At 40.9% G+C, this 21,175-nt stretch overlaps 1 protein-coding gene across 2 annotated transcripts in view; it reads left to right on the forward strand.

The window, feature by feature from the left end:
* The window catches only part of LOC125745259 (putative helicase mov-10-B.1), a 31,028-nt gene extending 10,694 nt beyond the window's left edge, over nucleotides 1–20,334 (forward strand). The window contains exons 7-23 of one of the 2 annotated variants that reach the window (XM_049017923.1): nucleotides 1,635–1,769; nucleotides 2,486–2,648; nucleotides 5,464–5,612; nucleotides 5,929–6,099; nucleotides 6,680–6,827; nucleotides 7,230–7,391; nucleotides 8,602–8,699; nucleotides 9,292–9,389; nucleotides 11,760–11,858; nucleotides 12,296–12,401; nucleotides 12,696–12,813; nucleotides 14,632–14,823; nucleotides 15,288–15,362; nucleotides 16,282–16,407; nucleotides 17,749–17,837; nucleotides 18,210–18,304; nucleotides 19,880–20,334. In XM_049017923.1, coding sequence (XP_048873880.1) covers nucleotides 1,635–1,769; nucleotides 2,486–2,648; nucleotides 5,464–5,612; nucleotides 5,929–6,099; nucleotides 6,680–6,827; nucleotides 7,230–7,391; nucleotides 8,602–8,699; nucleotides 9,292–9,389; nucleotides 11,760–11,858; nucleotides 12,296–12,401; nucleotides 12,696–12,813; nucleotides 14,632–14,823; nucleotides 15,288–15,362; nucleotides 16,282–16,407; nucleotides 17,749–17,837; nucleotides 18,210–18,304; nucleotides 19,880–19,941 — 2,086 coding nt within the window. In that variant the 3' untranslated portion in view covers nucleotides 19,942–20,334. Of the gene's footprint in view, nucleotides 1–1,634; nucleotides 1,770–2,485; nucleotides 2,649–5,463; nucleotides 5,613–5,928; nucleotides 6,100–6,679; nucleotides 6,828–7,229; nucleotides 7,392–8,601; nucleotides 8,700–9,291; nucleotides 9,390–11,759; nucleotides 11,859–12,295; nucleotides 12,402–12,695; nucleotides 12,814–14,631; nucleotides 14,824–15,287; nucleotides 15,363–16,281; nucleotides 16,408–17,748; nucleotides 17,838–18,209; nucleotides 18,305–19,876 lie in introns of both variants that reach the window. The other variant, XM_049017921.1, reaches the window with a different exon arrangement.
* Nucleotides 20,335–21,175: the final 841 nt, after the last annotated feature.

The following is a 21,175-nucleotide window of genomic DNA, read 5'->3' on the forward strand; positions in this document are numbered from 1 at the left end:
AGTCTCTTGAGACTCTGGAAGTTTGTTGATGGTCAAGAGATGGAGTTGGGGGTGGGGGGGGGTTGAGTGAGGTCTGCAGCAACTCTCTGCATGAAACGTCTTTGATGTTCTGTCTTGCGGCTTTTCATAGTCTGCGGCTTTTTCTTTCTCCTTTGTGCAGCTGTTCTGCAGGCGGGTACCTTCAGTCTGGATATTTATACTGACAAATGACTGTCACTTAGACATTACACACAAAAGGCGAATCTGAAAAAGGACCCTTCTCTCTTTGAGGGACTGTGTGTGAGGAAGGAGGAGGCTACATGCTGGATTCTTAAAACACCAGCACTCTTTGTTTTACTTTTATCAGTACTTATGTGTGCACCCCCCCCCCCCCCCAGACTAGGCCAGCAAGGGGGGTACCAGCCTGCACCAGGCCGCATTTTTAAGTCAAGGCCCAGGTTGTTATTCCTAGGTTTCTGAGCCATAAAACCTGGAATGCTGACCTTCCTTTGCCTTGTTATCTGAATCGCCTTGAGTGTGTGTGTGTGTGTGTGTGTGTGTGTGGGGGGGGGGGGGGGGGGGGGAGGTTTGCATAGATCACATTTGGGGACCAAAATGTCTCCAAAATGCGGTAAAACCTGAAACTTCCTTACTTTAGGGGACATTTCATCAGGTCCCCATTTGGATAACCTCAATTTTATACAAATCTGTGAATGCAATCAAAAAAGTAAAAGTGCCAGAAGTCTTGTATTTTGGTTGGTTACTTATGGTTAAGGCTAGGACTGGGTAGGGTTTAAGTGTGTCGTGATTGGGATTAGGGTTTTTCCCATAGAAATGAATGGACGGTCCCTATTTAGATAGGTAGACCAACTTTGTGTGTGTGTGTGTGTGTGTGTCTGAGATCCTACATATAATAAAAAAAATTTTGAAAGTGCTATATGCATAAACTGCAAACACGCTGTCCAGCCTAGGTGTAAGAACTGAATGTGGGTTGACCTTCAGTATTCTTTAAGTTTTATGACCTGCTGCTCTTCTGATCTTTCACCTACTTTATGACCCAGCATCTCTTCCTACTCTCTCTAATCTCTTTGCCATGGAATGTCACAAATTCCTCAGCTTCCTTTGAAATACTTATAAGCGACAATATTTCATTTAGTGAAGTCCTTTGTATGCTTCTTTTTACACAAATATATATTGCAATTACATTTCATTTGTATTATGCACTATAGGGTGTGGTTATAGGCTCAAGCTGCTTCATAGGCTTTTCAGCCTAAGTGGTTCTGCTGCACTACATCTGATCTGCAAGACCCTAACAGTAACAGTTTCCTGTCTTGCAGACACAGGTGCTGCAGGCAAGCGTCAGTCAGTAAATATAGACGCAAATAACTTTCCAAGTGAATTTCTCTCTTAACAGAAAGAGATTAAACTTCTTTAAACTGAATTTTTCATCACAATACCCCTTGAATTAAAAATCATTTTATTGCATGTTTATTTATGTTCAGCTGAATTAGTTATTTGGCTTGATGAAATTGTAAATGAGCATTTGGGTTTGTCAGTTAGGGTGCAATGTAAAAACAGGAGTTTTGAGTACCTGTGTTTAAGTAGCCTGTGCAAGTTGAGTCTGCAGTCTGTTCTCTCATTTCTCTTTCCAATAGGTCGGATGAGAATAAGTTGAAAACAGTTGCGGAATTACATGACTATCCGTGCCCCAAGAACCTGTCAGAACTGGAAAAATTCCTGAATCAAAAGCGATTCATATCAAGTGGGTCAAGTACATTTCAGACCAGCAAGTAAGTAACACATATTCCTTCAGAACTTGTGTCCTTCGCCATGGGTCATAGAGATCATTGAAGTGCAATATTATGCTAAAATGTCTTGATGTGCCCCGTAAACCCAAGCAAATCCAAGCAAGTTGCCTAACTTGAATTGCTTCCATAAATATCCAGTTATGTAACAGAAAAAGTCTAAATTGACTGAATCATTTTTTGCATGTTAAAAATGTAATAATGTGCATTTCTGCTCCTAAGATGCTTTGTTCGCAGTGGATAGAACTGTAGGTTCACATCTCCATGCTTCTGGGTTTGCTTCTCACATGTCTTCATTTTCCCATAGTTAATGTGGGTTTCGTTTGGGTGCTACATTTTATGTGACTTCTTAAGTGTGTAGCATCCTGTCCACAATGTCTTGGGAACAGGCCTAGGCTCCGGGCTTAGTGGAGCTTTCTACTGGATAAGCTGTTATGGAAAATACTTCTAATGTTTGCTGTTACTCTTGTCCTTCTAACTTGCAAATCTCAAAGACAAATTTAGTCTTACCTATAATGCCACAACCATTGGACTTTTCGCAAAGATAGATTATCTAGTTACAGGCCAATCAGCATGAAGGTCATGCTGATTGCATTTAAGATGTTGATGTTTACAAGAAGCCTAGAGATTGAGACTGGAAGTTCTGTGAGGCTGCTGCTTTTATATAAATAACAAAATAATAATGTTATGTATTACTCAAGGTCTATTCTGCAGAGGTCCCTCAACTTCCAGAACTACTCACAGCGCTTCAAGCTCCTGCTTCACCTGGAGGAGCATCAGATGATGAAAGACATCATGAAGTACAGCATGGAGAATGTAACCATGACCCAGGACAGAAACAAAACAAACCTTCTTGTTCTTGATGTGAGTTAGTTGAGATTGTCTTATTACATGAAAACTTGTTTCTGCAAAAAGGTGATCTTAAGAATGCAGTATGTTCATTTGTCATCATGTTAATTTACCTATTTAAAACAACACAAAACAAACTGAAAAATGTGATGAAAACGTTTTTCATTTGATATTGGTATTATACATATCATGTGGTTAAACAGTACTTGAATTTTTTTAAAATCTTATTTACCTCTGAATTAAAGGAATACTGATTTAACCTCTCCTCATAAGACATTCCTCTAAGACCAAGAATCATTCTCTTAACCCTACGTTGAACCCTTTCCAAGGTAGCAATGTCATTTTTAAGGTGTGGTGACGAAACCTGTACACAATATTCTAGGTGGGGTCTTACCAAGGGATTATATAACCTCTCTTGACTTAAACTCCACACACCTAGAGATATAACCCAACATCCTATTGGCCTTTTATATTGCTTCCTCAAACTGGCAGGAGTGGGACATAGAAGCATCAACATACACACCGAAGTCTTTCTCATAATCAGCTACCTTTATTTCAGTGGAACCCATGAAATATCTGTACTTTATAGTTCTGCTCCCTGCATGGATTCCCTTACATTTATCTACGTTAAAGTTCATCTGCCAGGAATCAGCCCAGTCGCTAATTAAATCAAGATCCCACTGTAGCCTCTGTGCTGCTAGATCAGTATCTGCTACACCACCTTGGTGTGACCCACAGTTTACTGTATGTATTGATGTCAATATCATTAATGTAAGTTAGGAACAATAGTGGTCCTAAAATTGAACCCTGTGGTACCCCACTATGAACGCAGGCCCACTGTGACATTGTGTCTCTAATAACTACCCACTGCTTCCTGTCTGTTAACCAGTTTTCAAACCAAGCTGCCACAGTTCCTAAAATCCACGCAGCTTTGAGTTTAAGCAAGAGCCGTTTGTGGGGGACAACATCATAGGCCTTCTGGAAACCTAAGTAGATCACATTGTAGGCCTTTTTGTGATCAATTTCTCTTGTAGCTTCCTAAGAGAACGCAAGTAAATTAGTTAAACATGATCTACCTGTCACGAGTGCCGTTACGTGCAGGCGATCGAGCGTGCAGGAATCGGGCAGGAAACAGGCAAGGGTCCGTAATCGGGGAAAAAACGGGGTTTTAATAAGGACGGGCAGGTCAAGACGGGACAAGAGCACGTACATCGACTGACATCAATGACGGACAAGGGGAACAGGTCAGACCAGGACTTAAATACACAGAGACTAATCAACGTAAGCGGACAAAGCTGGAGACGATCAGGGAAGCACACATGGGTAATCAGGGGGCGTGGCACACACGAGGAGCGGACGAGCCGGGCATGACACTACCTCTCCTAAATCCATGTTGGCTATCGCTCAGAATGTTATTTAAACATGATTTTTAGCACAAAACTGATCTTATATTTAAAGCATTCAGTATGAATGTTTTACTAAATTTTGGGACATTAAGTAAAAAAGGCTAATGTTGAAGGAGGCGGCGCTGTACTCTGGCAAGGTGTAATTTGGACAAAATCAGATGGAGGCTCCGTCGGGCTTTTAAACTCTGATTATAAATCTTAATACAGTGGTGCCTGAGGTTCACGAACACAATCTGTTCCAGGAAAGTAAGTAATGATTATGTGATGTTACGTCATTCAGTTGTCATATTAAGTCATTTTTTCGTAATAGTAAGCCATGGTTTCACATAATTAAATCAATATTTCATGATACTAGGAAGTCTTCATTTCATGAAAGTATTTCATAATCATGATATTAAGTCATTCAGTTGTGATATTAAGTCATTATTTCGTGATAGTAAGCCATGGTTTCACGACATTAAGTCAGGATTTCATAATATTAAGAAGTTTTCATTTCGAGAAATTATGTTATGATTTCTTGATTTTCAGTCATTCTGTTGTGATATTAAGTCATAATAGTATGACTTATTATGTGATATTAAGTCATGATAGTAAGCCATGGATTTGTGAAATTAAATGATGATTTCATGATATTAGGAATCAATCTGTATGCGAACCAAGGCAATTTTTCCCATAAGAAAGCACTGAAATTGGATTCATTTGTTAACAATCATACAAAATAATAATTTTTGTTAATTAATTTTCTGGTTTTACAGTAAAAACTTAAAAAAGAAAAACACAATATAGTATGGCGACGACCGGACCGAGGCATTGTGGGAGCAGAGAGAGACTTGCTTGCCGGGGAAATCACGCTCTTTATTAACAGTCCGTAACCCTTGTTGTTGTTGTTAATGCTAATGGTTGCATTTCCCTATTGTCATGCGTGTGTTTGCCCGTCTCTTGTGTGTACCTGGTCCGATCCTCGCGTGAATTTAGCACGTCTGCTTGTGTTTCCCATCTGTATATTTGGGTTCGGTGCTCGTCGGGTGCCTGTTGTGGTCCTTCTATCTACAATTGCACGTGGTGCATGCTGGAACATGCTGGAACATGCGCCCCGCCAGAGCTACAATAATATAAAAAAATTTATCTGGTCGAGGAATCTGTCCGTCAACCAAATTTTGTATGCGAACCAATGCATTTTTTTCACGAAATTTTTGGTCGTGAACCAAATTGTTTATACACCACAGCGTGCGTGAACCAGAGGTACCACTGTATCATGAATTAAGTGGTAGGAAGTCTCGATATCTGAAGGTACCTAAAAATTTAGATTCTGGGGAGGTAGTTGAGGAAGTTCAGGCACCTTATAAGGATACCACATGGTCATATCCCAAGGGAGCTGTTCAGGAGATGTCTTTCTGAATGACTGAATTCTCATTTCCAACCAGGTCCCAGGTTTGGCTGAAAACAGACCCTCTCTTCTGAGGGGTGATTGCATTTTGGCATCCAAAGCAGAAAACAACGGGCCTCTCATTAAGTACAGGGGCTATGTGCATGTGGTGGAACTTAATAAAGTTCTCCTGGGGTTCTCCGAGAAGTAAGAGCTAAACATTTCACTCTCCATTGCCTGTATCTGTCTTTACTGCCCTTGGTGTAGATGTTATACTGTTATACAGGTAAATTTTGTGTAACAAATGTCCCTATAGTCAGTAAAATTCATGGCTGATTTATGAATATTTCGTGAAAGATCATTGGAGTAAACCTCTTCCCTAGATCTCTAAACCTTTTTCATTTTTGCAGTATAGTTGATGTTGGCCACCTATTTATCAGTCATTCTCTTTGTTTATTTTAGTTATGGCCTCTGCAGCAAATCATGTGAGGCATTTAGAGTTTGTCTGTCTGTCTGTCCATAGGCTGCTGCGGAGCTTCATCATCAACATGAAGTTCAACGTGCAGTTTACCATCAGCCGCCTGCTGCTGCGCTTGCAGCACCGTGCAGTGCACCTAGCAGTGCTGACCAACTTGGAAAAGGTGCTCTTCCCCACAGGATATGCATCAGAGAATGTGCCCCCCCTTTCCCTAAGGTTAGCCTCTCCTCCATAATACTTGGAGGACATGATCAGCCTAAATCAATAAAAAAAAAAGTAGAAGATACTCATAGAATAAAGTAATATCGGGTGCCGTCGGTATTGTTATGAATAGGCATCGCTCCTATAGGATCATAGGATTTAGTCTTGCTCCTAATGTGGGTTCGTGGAGCTGCATTATCTCCTTGTTTTGGTGAATTGATGACTTAAAAAGTAGTAGTGTTTGTGTGGGTATGACTGTGATGGTCAGTGTGGCCTTACCTTTTGCGTTTAAGATTGTAGAAGAAAAGTTTGAAGTAAGGCACGAGAATGAAAGTCTTGTTATGCATGAGAGAACTAATCGAAATTTATATACACATCATGAAGCATATTAATTTGACACCTTAAGGTTGATCAATATACCACATATCACTGAAGTTATGCATATATGGAATTTTATTGGCCAGTTTATGTACAGAAATATGGTGAAACTAAAATATTGAACTGAACTGTATTGTCAGCTTGTTCCAAGAGAGGTACTTGGGCAGCAGCCATATTGGAAATGCCAGTTAACAGTTTTCTCTTGGTGTCCCTGCAGGTTAATTGACAAAAAGTTAGAGAGTAATGAAAAGCAGCGTTCTGCAGTCGAGCACATTGTGTCTGGGTCGTCCCGGCCAGCACCCTACCTCGTGTTTGGACCTCCTGGAACCGGCAAGACCGTTACCCTAGTTGAAGCCATCAAACAGGTTTCTTTTTAATTTACTGTCCTATCATCAATCTGTTCGAATATGTCATGTTTATCTTCAACAAATTATTGTAAGTCTATGATGGGTTGGTTCCTATCCTGGGTTATTCATTGCCTTGCGCCCCTAGTTTCTGGGATAGGCTAAGGACCCCCCATGACCCTGAATGGGACAAGCAGGTACAGGAAATGTATAGATGGATGGAAATTACTATGAGTAATTTTATTGTTTTTTTTCAACTACGAAGGAGACATACACACATATAAAAACACATACTATACACTGTAGCACAAAACAAATAATAGCAGTTTTATACTGGTGAATAACATCTTGCTGTATGTACACATATGATACACACTGTATCATACTGCTTCATATCTCTGAATGGTTGTGTGCCCATCTCAGGTGGGGAAAAACAAGTCTGCGCGCATTCTCGCCTGCGCCCCCAGCAATAGTGCTGCAGACCTGCTCTGCGAGCGTATACTGGGGGATCACGTGGAACGCCGCAATGTGTACCGTCTGTACGCCAGCTGCGTGGACCCAAAAAACATACCGAACAGGCTACTGGTAAGGCTCCTTCAGCACAAATTAGGCATCATTTATACCCCTGGCTCCGTTAAAAACAGTTTTTTAAGGGTTTACATTCAAATTTATTTTAAATAGCAATGGAAAAAATCAGAGTCTATCCATTCATTAGCCCACATAACTGAGAAGATGTAAACCAGAGGTGCTCACACTTTTTCAGCTTGCGAGCTACTTATACAGTAAATGACCAAGTCAAAATGATCTACCTACTATAGAAACGCAAAACATATACAAATGTATAAAAATATGGAGTATTCTTTATTATTATTATTTATAATAATAACAATTATTATTATTGTAATTACTATACTTATTGTTAATTTAACTTTGGGATAAATAAAGTATTTTTGAATTGAACTGGGATTTTAGTTCCTTCACCTTTCTCTTTCTCAGCTCGCTTTTCGGAGGTAAGTTAACGTCATAGTTTCTATGAACAGTCCGGAAATGCCGCTCCACATTTACCTTCATCGCAATAGCTATGGCAGACTGACTAATGAGGCAAATGCACTTCGAATATGACATTGTGAAAAAAAGTCCTCCTCCCGTTCGGTATCGAAGGGGCAGGTTTTTGGCTTTTTACTTGATCCAGCTCCCCCATTCATTTTTAGCCCAACATATGAGAAACAGCCCCACACCATAATCCTCCCTCCACCAAACTTTACACTTGGCACAATGCAGTCAGGTAAGTACCGTTCTCCTGGCAACCGCCAAACCCAGACTCATTCATTGGATTGCCAGACAGAGAAGTATGACTCGTCCCTCAAGAGAACACTGTCTCCACTGCACTAGAGTCCAGTGGCAGCGTACTTTACACCACTGCATGCAACACTTTGCATTGCACTTGATGATGTAAAGCCTGGATGCTGCTGCTCGGCCATGGAAACCCATTCCATGAAGTTCTCTACACACTGTTCTTGAGCTAATCTGAAGGCCATATGAAGTTTGGAGGTCTGTAGCTACTGACTCTGCAGACAGTTGGCGACTTCTGCACACTGTGCGCCTCAGCATGCGTTGTCCCAGCTCTGTGATTTTACGCAGCCTGTCACCTTGTGGTTGAGTTGCTGTACTGTGCTCTTAGACTTACCATAGCTTGGCATTAGTTAAGTGATCATGTAAAATGGATTAGTGAAAGTATGTCATTTGAACCCCTGTGTTTATCTTTTATTGTGTCTTTATGTGTTGTGTCAAACAGGAATGCTGTAACTTCGAAAATGGTGGATTTGTGTTCCCTTCCAAGGAGAAACTTATGAACTACAACATCCTGGTCACCACACTATACACTGCTGGACGGTAAGGCTGGTGACTGAGTCAGTGATACGTTTCACGCCTTGGGGATGCACTGGTATATTTGTTAAGGACCAGAACTCCTAAATAAAACTCACAAATTCCGGTCCCAAAGGGGAAGCTTCTGCTATACCCTCTGTCCAGGGACTTAACAACTACTCAGATTTCAGCCACTCTTAGTAAAGACAATATGCTTATATTAGTTAAAAACTTTGCACTTTATTTCAAGGACATAAACATAATGCATTATTTTTTTTTATTTTGGGGCTCGTGTGGTTCTGCAGATTAGGATGCTATGGTTAGCAGTCCTGTCCTTGGTAAAATGATGTCACTGTTAGGCCATTGAACAAAAGCCTTAACACCAGCTGCTCCAGAGACTGGCTTACTTTGCGTTCGCAATTGTATGCCGCTAACTCACATAACAGAAGGAAACAAACAGTTTGGATTATGTCTTTTGTGCGGAGTTCAACTTGACCCCAGTAGTAGTTTTTCGGAAATAATTCTATAAATATTTAGCATCTGGAGACCTATTGTGAATTACCGGCCCAACATCTTCCGGGTTTCTCCAGTTTGTCCAGCTAACAGTTGTCCCCCACAGATTTGTGACCGGAGGCTTTCCCATGAAGCACTTCACCTACATTTTTGTGGATGAGGCTGGTCATGCCACCGAGCCAGAGACCATCATTAGCATAGCAGGTAAGGGGTGCTGCAGTGGCTCACATAAGCAGTCAACCACAGAAGGATGTCTATTCAAGGGTTACCACTGACTGCTGGGAAATTCAGTCTAATAGTGCGTCTATTTCACAGAACGCGGTACACCGATATGTGTTTTAAGTGAACCATTCACTCACAACCCTCACCACGATAAACGGTTAGAAGATGTATGATGACAAACCATTTCTTTTAATGATTACATTCCTCCCAAATGAAATGCTGCACTTGTGAACTGATACCTCATCATTGCCCTGAATTTGTGTGAGTGAATTTGTGTTTCATGAGGACCCTACAATTCATTAGTGTCACGTTTAGAATGCCCCCAACCACATCTCTGTCTCTCTGAATAGGATTCTTATTATCGTAACCATAATTTAAGCAGGTACAGGAAATGGACTGATTCATGATGTGGGTAAAACCTATACTGGGATTTTTAAAAGCAGTAAACTTTCAGTTTAATTTCAGTTCCATAGGAGGTCACTGTTGAGTTACGGATCACTGTTGCACATACTCTAGTGGTTAAAGTTGATGAAAATTTTATACTAGTATGAACTGATGTTGCAATGTTTCTTTTGTCAGATATAAGTGCAAGACTTTTTTTACTTTGTTAGTGAAGTGCCAGAGAATAGAAGACAGAAAGATATGAATAAACTGAAATACAGCACGTGTACAATTAAGGCCTCAGAAAAGAAGTGAAAGAAAGATGTTGAGGGCAGTTTGAAGACCCTTATTGAGAAATGGGGCCTCAATAAGCGGAGCATCTAGCTGGTGTGGAAGATTACTGATGCCAAACAAATAATACTAACTATCACTTGCTATTTTATTAGCAGCGGCTTGATAAATATGTACTGTACTTTTTCTTATCGGAGCTTAAGCATTAGCATAACATTAGCATACATGCAGTAAGCTCTGGAGACATTGCCGGCACTGGCTTCCTTTCTGAAGCGCTCTGTGGGAAGGCACCATTTTTACTATTCAACAACCGACAGTGAGCATAAGGTTTTGTGCATTAAAAAAAATCCATAAACCTCTACAGACAGTCTTCATTAGGGTCTGCATTTAATACTGAGAGCACCGACCGATGCAAGGACTCCATATATCAGTGTGAAGCTGATGACTGCTATTTCAAAGCCTTTACATGATCTGAACCTTTGTTAAATATTTAATTTGAATCGTTTGAAAGAGAAGAAAGAGAAGCTGTTATGCTGTGACTTTTCCAGTATATCTGGAAAGAAAGGAAGGGTTGAGTGGTAAAAATGAGATTTTATTTAGTTTGTTTAGTTCTGCTTTTGATTTGAAGTATTTGTGAGAACACGATGATGAGTTAATATGAAGTAACAACTAATAGATGTGTCTCTTGAGATAATATGGAGTAACAACTGATAGATGTGTCTCTTGAGGTAATATGGAGTAACAACTGATAGATGTGTCTCGAGTTAATATGGAGTAACAACTGATAGATGTGTCTCGAGTTAATATGGAGTAACAACTGATAGATGTGTCTCTTGAGTTAATATGGAGTAACAACTGATAGATGTGTCTCGAGTTAATATGGAGTAACAACTGATAGATGTGTCTCTTTAGGTGGTCCATTAAATTCATTCCTTATGCAGTGCTGGTCTGCCCATTTGGTGACATTGGCTGCCCAATACCACCCTACCAATGCCTCCTCCCAAATTCTGATTAATATCAGTTCATTTCTGTAACATAAAGATATACATAAGTACTCTGCTTTCTTTGATTAGGTAGACCCCGAATATAAGACAACACCACTTTTTCAGACCATTACTTGTGAAAATGTTATGTGAACATTATGAACTGGAGAACTGCTGTCCTCTAACTTCAGGGATATGGGTGTGATTCCTTTACCATATGTGTGTGTGTGTCCTGCCAGTTTCGCACACGTTTCTTCTCGGTATTTCCATTTCCTCCCACAGACCAAAGGCATGTGGGTTAGGTTAATTGGTGTCTCCAAATCGCGATTTGTGTCTGTGCACGTTTCCTAAAATATACAATGCCTTATGTCTTGTTCCCATCAATAAATTCATTTCATAGATGCTCCACACACAAATTTACCAGTGTGATGTGTAACTCATTACTTTACCTTCATCTTGGGACTTTAACCTGCAGTGTTTAGAAACTGCATTTGGTAAAATGATGCCGTTACAGTAAACGAGTTAAACGTAAATTACCTTGGTTTGGAGAATTTTCACTTTGAAGACCGACGTTGCAGCAGTTTCATAAGATTGTTGACTTGAGTGCTACGATTGTAGTTTCTGCTGTCATGTCTGTGGTGAAAGATGCATTGTCTATAGTAGTCTGGTTGGATGACCTCTTTCACATCTTCCGCAGGACTCCTTCAGGCAGAGACTGGGCAGGTGGTCCTGGCGGGGGACCCCAAGCAGCTGGGTCCCATTATAAGGTCCTCACTGGCCATTAAGTATGGATTAGGTGAGAACAACAATGTGATGAACACTGTCAAGTACGAACAGTGTACTTGAACAGAGACAGATCTGTGAGTTGCTCCCTGAGGCTGAAAACTGCGTTTCCAGTCTTGTTAGCAATGTACAGAGTGAGTCATTTTCAAAGCTGCTTGTTAGAAGCTAAGATTAGTGGCTCTGTGAGTTTCAATGCGAAAACAGACCCTACTGGAACAGTGAGCTGAGTCAGTAAGTTTCCAAAAGGGCCAGCGTTGGCAGCCTCATTTTCAGTGCATTGTTGATCACTTCATTCACGTCATATTCAAGTGCACTCATTCAAGACAGTAATGACAAGACTTAGTGACAAAATGATTTTCATCAATAACGGTGTTCTATTTACGTCTGCACATTCCCCTTTGTTTTGTTTAATAAGTGCAAATACTGTTTTGGATTACAAATTTGTCATAGGCATGTCCCTACTGGAGAGACTGATGTCGCACATTCAACTATACAAGAAGAATTCTGAAATGCAGTTTGATGACCGCTGTGTCACTAAGTTGGTGAAGAACTACAGGTACTTTGAAAGTTCTTCTCTGTTCCACTTGACTTATACCTCTCTTTTCCCAGAGGTGGAAAGTTCAGGTCCAGAAAGTAAAAATTAGTTGAATACTATGTGACTATGACTCCTTATATTCAACTGGTTGGTTGAAACAAAATCTTGGCCTGGATTTGTACTTTCCGGACCTGATTTTCCCCATGACTGCATTAGGCTCTCGGCAGTGTCTCCGTGGATACTCTCCGTTAGCATCTCCTGCTGAAGGATTCCCCGGTGTCTGCACTTGTTCTCAGTGACATCTCTTTTCCCCAGGTCCCATCCAGCCATACTCAAGATCCCAAATGAGCTCTTTTATGATGGTGAGCTGCAGGCGCATGCCAACGAGATTCTACGCAATTCCTATTGCAACTGGGAGCACCTTCGCAAAAGGGTAAGTGGTGTAGTGCATGATTTTGAGACAAAGTGAGCTTGTGATGAAGAAAAAAATCATATATGGCCTTGGTTATTAATCAATCAACCAACCAATCCATCCATTCATCCATCCATTCATCCATCTTCTAACTTCTTCTCTAGTACAGGATTTCAGAGGGCCTAGAATCTTGAATTTATTTTATTGTACTCAGGTATATGTTAGATATTACCAAGATATTTATTTAAGTGACTTTTAAATTTTAAAATTGAAGAATCTTTCAAACTCTAAGATAGCAAATCATCCTGCCAAAGCAATTTTGCATCATATCTTAATAAATGCATTTCAGCGAACAGCACTTTTCTGGTGATATTTAAGGAGTTACACATTTTCAGTGAGCAGGGCATCTTCAGTGCACCAGCTTCTGCATCTTCCTTTTAAACCTGCATCTGCATCTTCCTTTTTTCCTTTCTTCCTGTCTGTTGTAGAGGTCCAATAATTCATCACAATTTGTTATATAGTTGTATATTTGTATTTTTAAGTAGGTCATTGTGTTCTATTTTGGCTGGCGGGGGTCATACTGAAACAAAATGGATGTTATGTAGGAAAAAAAATCAAGTTTGTCCCCTGTGTTGCCCCCCTCCCCTCCCGTCGACTTTGGTTTTATCTTTAGTCAATGCCAGACTTTAAGGTCTTAAAATGTAGGGACAAAATGGAAATTCTCTAAAAATATAATCTGCTATATTTTTAGGCAGAATCTGTCTAATTATGTCTAGTACCATGCAAAAGTCTTAGGCAATCAAAACATATGCTTAAATTTGTTTATCTGGGCGATAAATATATATTTACTCAGAAGAAAAATCTAACATAAATCATATGCAAATTAACAGTAGCAGTAAAAACTAAAAGGAATTTCTTCTGTTGTCAGAAAATTGAGCAGTATCTTGTTGGATTGCTAGTGAACACCACTTCAGCTCCCAACCCCCTGCTCAGGAGCACCTCAGACATTCTATGTATTTGTTAAAATTTCAATGTCAGCTCTATCCATCCATTTTCATGGTGGTGGGGGGGGATCATTTAAACATCATTTTCTTTGACTGCCTAGGAATTTTGCATGGTACTGTGTATTATTTTATGAACTGTAACTACTATAGGCACAGACTTTAAAAATGTTCGCGCTACCCTGCATGGTGTCAGCGTTGGTCATTAACTAGTGAAGTTCCATTGGAGGTGGAGGTCATTACCAGTGCTGATCAAAACTCCCCGACAGTGTCAACTGGGCATCCCACTGGTTGGACGTTTTTACAGTCTTCTACTTCTGTTTGTAATTTTATTTGCTGCAGGCTCTCTGGGCTGCTGTAAAAACATGTAGTTTAATAATAGCTGAGCAGTTCACAGTTTTTTTCTGTATTTCTGGGTTGAAGTAATATATTATGGTACTGGTACACACACCTGTACTAATGTAGGTCAGCATCCTCTGCAGCTTCTTTAGTCTTTGTAGTTTTCATGCCTGTTTTTGGTTAAATGGGTCTACAAACCCAAAAGTTTGTTGAGTAAATTTTTCCTGGTACAGCCTGTTTGGTCCGGTAAAAATGTAACCAGTCTGAGGGAGGAAGCTTCTCTATGGTATGAAAGTCAAAGGGTACTTCAGCCTGCTGTTGTATAAAGAAACGTATTTAATGATTAGGCACATGAAAGTTCTGTACCGTTTCCCACCCTAGAATCTGAGGAGGAAAGAAAAGAATGACATCAGTTTGGAAATCACTAACATTTGAGGAGCCATATTGAATTGTAAATGTAGGCTGTTTTAATTTCACCTTCCGCTTTTTGACTTTTTAGGATTTTCCTATCATATTCGACGGAGTAACAGGGAAAGAACAAAGAGAGCAAAACAGCCCATCTTTCTTCAATGTGACTGAGGTCGAAATCATTGTGAAATACCTGAAGAAGCTATTTGAGACTCAAGCCAAAAAGGGTTTGCAAACCCTGTCACCCAAGGACATTGGCATCATTGCACCATACAGGAAACAGGTGAGTTAAGGGACAATTTTAATATACTTTCAATGACAGCATTTAAATGACAAAAACTAAGACAGCTGATGCTTGGACACATGGGTGTTGTTTAAGATATTGGGCCCCATGAAAGCATATCATACTGGGCCCCCCAGGCCAGACCAATCCAGTTTTTTTCTAAAATTTTAGGAATCAAGGGCCCCTAATGACACCCCTGCTAGGGCATATTGAGAAACATTGCCCTCTGGTGTAAGGGGGGAATTATTGGATAGTCCTCAAAATAAACTGTAACCTTGTTGTAAATGCACAATGTCACATCATACCACAGAATACATGGATTTCCATGGCAAAAATTTTACATTCTTAAACGATCCTGTATTGTAATGTTTCCACAGCTTCATTTCTCATTTTCATTTTGTTGCGCATCTTGTGTGTGATTTGGCTTATGTTGTACATACCTCTACATTCTGATCATTTGGTAGGTCCAGAAAATCAAAAGGGCCATCACAGTGACTGACAGGGAGCTGAGCAAGCTGAAGGACATCAAAGATCTTAAGGTAGATTCCTGTGAATAAAACACTGATCACTTTTTATCAGTATCTGTAGCATGTGTCACACTAAATATGGAAATGTCATGTTGTCAGCACTATTAGTTATTACTTATCCATGTTTTTACTTATAAACTATTACTTACCAACGGTCATCTTCAGTAATTTTCAGTCACACTTGAATTACACAATGACCCATGTAGGCTTTTCTAAGACCTTTTAAAAACACAGCCTGAAAAAGCAAACCTATTATATTAATAATGAAACTTTTCCAGAGCATGGCAATTAATCTCATGATTAATCGTGTATTGAATCATTTAGAAATACCAAAAACTCTCAAAATAAATCCATAAATAATACCTTTATCAGTGTGGCATAGGTCTGATAAAGTGGCCACAACATAAAGTGTTTCACCCCACTGTCCATGACCACTTGTCTTCTCGGTTTATGACATCTCTCTTGTAACAGAAGGTGAATGTTCAGCAGCCAAAAAAAATCATGTAAAACCTATTTGGCAAATGGCTCTAAAAACAGAAGCCTGGCAAGCATTGAAAGTGCACTTAACATGAAAAATCCTCATTTTAAGGTATTACTGCAAATTTTTGCAGAAAATTGTCCTCTGAGCCATCTGCCAATTTTTCAAAAATGAAACGAGACACGTAACCACGTCCATTTGCCTTTCCCGGCGATCAGTGAAATTTTAACTGTGAATTCTGAAATCACGACTGAAGCTCTTGCATTGTTTACTTTTAGGAGATACTCCTAAAGGGGGGGGGGGTCTTGGTAACCTAAGCTCTGCAGGGCGATAGCTCTCCTGAAGCAGGAACGAACAGCCCTGGTATAGAATGATGTAACGAGTAGCGACTATACCGGAGTTGGTATATGCCATATTAATGCCCATCCCCCCCCCCCCCCCCAAATGAATAAGGTCGGCTCAGTGGAGGAGTTTCAAGGCCAGGAGCGCAAGGTGATCATGATATCCACTGTGCGCAGTGACACCAACCACATCAAGATGGATCATGAATTCCAAATTGGCTTCCTTAGTAATGAGAAGGTACTGTACCCTGCGCACTACTTAAGCTGGGCAAACACCGTGCGATTTTTCCAGTCGTTTTGTAAACACCCCGCTCAAATCGCATGCGATGAAGAGGCAAAGCTCACAATTTTTGTCCGCACACTATATGGTCCGATACTCGGATGCAACCTGACTACTGACACTACATGAGCAATATAAACACGTCGGACTCCCAAACTTTAACCGTTGAAAAAGACGTAGAAGAACCGGCATCAGTGGCGATGCTCACCAAAGGGAAATGCGCCACTTTGGCCATTTGTGCAATTTTGTGCACAGAAAAATCCGGCGTGGCGCTGGCGTGTTTGGACACGAAGACGGTTGGGAAGACGTGGACAATATGGCCTGTCCATCTTACGACGGGAACTGGAGGAAAGCAGCGACAGACACATTACACTGCAGATGGCCTGATACCTACACAGAACTCGTAATGCAAACAATAACATACCTGCTTGTTCTTGCTTGCTTGCTTGTTGAAACGTTCAGGCCAGTTATGTTGAGTTTATTCAAGTGCAATTTAAAGATCCCACCACCAATCAGTTTCAGACAACAGGCTATAACAACATTCAATACCTACCCTGCCTTGCTGTATTAATATAAGTTTTGTATAAATAGATGGATGATATGAAGGGTTTTCTGGATTTTCTTAGAATGTCTGTGGAGGACTTCAGTTTATTCCTGGAGAGGGTAACTCCACATATCATAATGAGGGATACCTACCTAAGAAAGGCGATCAGCCCCAAGGACAGGCTTTCTGTTACAATACGGTTTCTGGCAACAGGCAAGGGTGCGTACTTATCTAATCTCATTCCTGAGTACTTCAGTTCTGTCTTTGCACGTGTGCAGTGAGGCCAATCCACTCAGGCTGAAGGGAGTCGCTCAAACAGGTTTGATTTTCTCATGATCATCTGATTCCTGGTCGGGGGGGACGAATCGGTGCACCTTACATCCTGTACACTATACGATATACGATCACGCTGAAATTCGGTCCAACTCCAGGAATCATCGCACAAGTGAAAAATCGGCTCAAAATGGGCTGAAAAATCACACAGTGCACGCCCAGCTGTACCTTGACACTACATGACATTTCTTATAGTGAAATGGTCCACTCATGCTACCTTTGATTTCTTTAGTAAATGTATAAATTAACAGATTACTGTGTTGCTTCATGAGAACATCCGATAAGCAACCAAATTAAGTAATTTCTCAAAGTAATGGGTGATTTGGCATCATGTAAACAAATTAACTTGGGAACATTCGAGAGCAAAGTGAGCCTATAGAAAATGTTGTCCACAGTCAAATATCATGTCCATCTTCACACAGAGGTTCAATGTGGCTGTAACCAGGGCCAAAGCTCTCTTGATTGTGGTGGGCAATCCTATCGTTCTCAACAAGGACCCCATTTGGAAACGGTATGGTTCACCTAGAATTAATACTGACTTCTTGTATTTTGTCAGGCAGTTTAGCAGCATGTCGTCATAACCCTGTCTTATTAGTTTTGGTGAAATAGTGGTTTGACCTCATCATATGTGTCAGTTAAATGATATGTTATCATGAACTCTTCTTAGCGATGTGGTACCATGACCTTTTTTCCCCTCTATCATTAATTCGTTGTCAGCCTGTCATTGAGTAGAAATGTAGCAAGCATTGTCATAAGAGTTATGTAACAATTCCCGCAACAGTTGTCCATGATGATGAACTGCTGTACCAAATGCTATTGGAGAGGGGCATAGGGTGAACACTGTACCACCCGGCCATTGCACGTAACGCCGACTCTTTCTCAGATTCATCCAGTACTGCACTGATGAACACGGGTACATTGGAGTTAAATACTGGGAGTCAAAGAGTGAAGTCTTATATATTGGAGCAGACCTGGGAGGTAAGATTATATATGTATTTAATATGCCCTCAGTGACCACTTTATTAGGTACATCTTCTCAATAACACAAACAGCCTGCTTCGAACAGCAGATCATCTGGCTGCAACTGAATACCTACAGCATGCTGGTGCATTAGACATCTGATCTCACTATTTAAAATTGGTGTGTGACTGTTAGTACAAGAGTTGGTGGATCTCTAAGACAGCCACCCACTGTGAATTTTCACACACTACTGTGTCTAGACTTTACAAAGAATGGTGTGATGAACAAAAAACACCTTGTTGATGAGAGATATCATAGGAGAATGACCAGTATCATTAAGGCTAAAAAGGAAGGCAAAAATAGCAGCTCAGTACAACAAGGACAGGAAGATGAGCATTTCCAAATACACTCATCAGACCTTGAAGTGCTACCGGGGGTCCTGCCTGATACTATGCAAGGATACCTAGTAAAGGGGGCACTGAGTGTATGAACATCTGCCTAACCAAAGTCTCCAACAAACACCCTTCATAAGCACTGCATGCTTCCCAATCCATTGATGTACTAACTGCTTATCCTGCTTTTGGTAATGAGGCGGGTAGGATCCTATTCCAAAGTCCATCACAGGCCACGTGCACATACAAGAAAAGAAGAGGAGAACATTCACACTGTCACAATGGAGATGGATTTCAACCCCCCAGCCCCAAACATGGCACAACCTCTGTACCACCTCATGGGTTCATAAGAATAACAAAAATTATTACAAATTGTTAAAAAACTTATTACACTGCCATGTCATTCCCTGTCACATCATGGTGTATTCTGCTATGTAAAACATGTTTATAGGCATAATAGCTAATGGAGGTGTTTCATAAGTCGTATACAACATTTGGAACACAAACAATGAATGTTACATGTTACATTGCAGAGGGACACAGGATAAAAAAATATTATTGTAGCTTTTAAAACAAACAACAATAATAATCACAACAACAAAGGTCCCTACTCCCAATGTAGAAGGTTCAGATCCAGAAAGTACAAATCCAGACTGAAGTTTTGTTTCAACCAACCAATTCAGTATAAAGAGTCACAGAGTACGGGGTGGCATGGTGCTGCAGTGGTTAGCACTGTTGCCTCACACCTCTGGGACCCGGGTTCGAGTCTCTGCCTGGGTCACATGTGTGTGGAGTTTGCATGTTCTCCCCATGTCGTCGTGGGGTTTCCCCCCCCACAGTCCAAAGACATGCTGAGGCTAATTGGAGTTGCTAAATTGCCCGTAGGAGTGCATGTGAGAGTGAATGGTGTGTGAGTGTGCCCTGCGATGGGCTGGCCCCCCATCCTGGGTTGTTCCCTGCCTCGTGCCCGTTGCTTCTGCGATAGGCTCCGGACCCCCCCCCCCCCCCCCCCGTGACCCAGTAGGGGTAAGTGGTTTGGAAAATGGATGGATGGATGGAGTCACAGAGTACTCAACTGGTTGGGTGACACAAAACCTTGGTCTGGATTTGTACTTTCTGGACCTGAACTTTCCATCTCTGGTGTGCACAAGGTCCTGTCATATCTTGTCTCACAGTATTTACCCTTGTCTTACCTCAGAAGATGAAACAGAGGAGAGTGCCATCCAGCGGTACGTGGACCCACCGTTTAGGAGGGAGGAGTGAACCAGCAGATCTCATACACTGGCTTATTGAATATTGTCCAGGATTTTGAAGGGATACTAATAATTCAATTGCTACCATAGTTTACACAGAACTTTTGCCATCGATATTTAACTATTAGACAGGATATCTGCAAATTCTTCTTTTTCAGTTGTTCAAAGGAATACAGCAATCTTCATAACTAGTACACATTTATTTTGAAAGTTTTTTTTCCCATTTTGTCATTTTCTGCATTTTATAAAAACTAGAAAATATGTTAGAACAGCTACAATGCATTCCTTGGTCACCCCCTCACCCTGTCCAATCCATGCTCCTCACCCCCCCCCCAGCTTCTTCAATTTCTAGAATTACTGGATAGATGAACTGGAAGCATAAAAGCCAATTCATTTACCTGAATGCCGAGTCCTATTCATGATACACAACTCTGATAGTCACCTACTCATTTATTGTGCGTTCCACTTACATGCTAATTTGCACACCAGTATTTCTTCATGTATATTTTTATGTTAAATTTATGTAATTTATGTTAAATATGCATATTCATGGGGTGGCATGGTGCTGCAGTGGTTAGCACTGTTGATCACACCTCTGGAACCCGGGTTCGAGTCTCCACCTGTGTCACATGTGTGTGGAGTTTGCATGTTCTCCCCATGTCGTCGTGGGGTTTCCTCCGGGTACTCCAGTTTCCCCCCACAGTCCAAAAACAGCTGAGGCTAATTGGAGTTACTAAATTGCCCATAGGTGTGCCTGTGTGAGTGAATGGTGTGTGAGTGTGTCCTGCGATGGGTTGGCCCCCCATCCTGGGTTGTTCCCAGCCTCGTGCCCATTGCTTCCGGGATAGGCTCTGGACCCCCCGCGACCCAGTAGGATAAGCGGTTTGGAAAATGGATGGATGGATACATATTCATTAGTTTCATTTGCACTTTAACATTTTCCATGACATAACCACAATAACTAGGGATGTCCCGATCCTATCTCAAGATGCGAAAGAAAGAAAAAAAATTATATAAACTTTAGAATATTCTGAAAATCTTCTCATGCCCAAATATTTGAGAATCACTGACCTGTACAATGTTTCTGGGATGTTTGCAAAAAGATCCATCCATTTTCCAAACTGCTTACCCTTCTGGGTCGTGGGGAGTCTGGAGCCTATCCCAGAAGCTATGGGCACAAGGCAGGGAACAACCCAGGATGGGTTGTAGGGATCTGCTGAAAACCATTCACTCACACATGCACT

The sequence above is a fragment of the Brienomyrus brachyistius genome, chromosome 6, assembly GCF_023856365.1.
Source record: "Brienomyrus brachyistius isolate T26 chromosome 6, BBRACH_0.4, whole genome shotgun sequence".
Lineage (NCBI taxonomy): Eukaryota > Metazoa > Chordata > Actinopteri > Osteoglossiformes > Mormyridae > Brienomyrus > Brienomyrus brachyistius.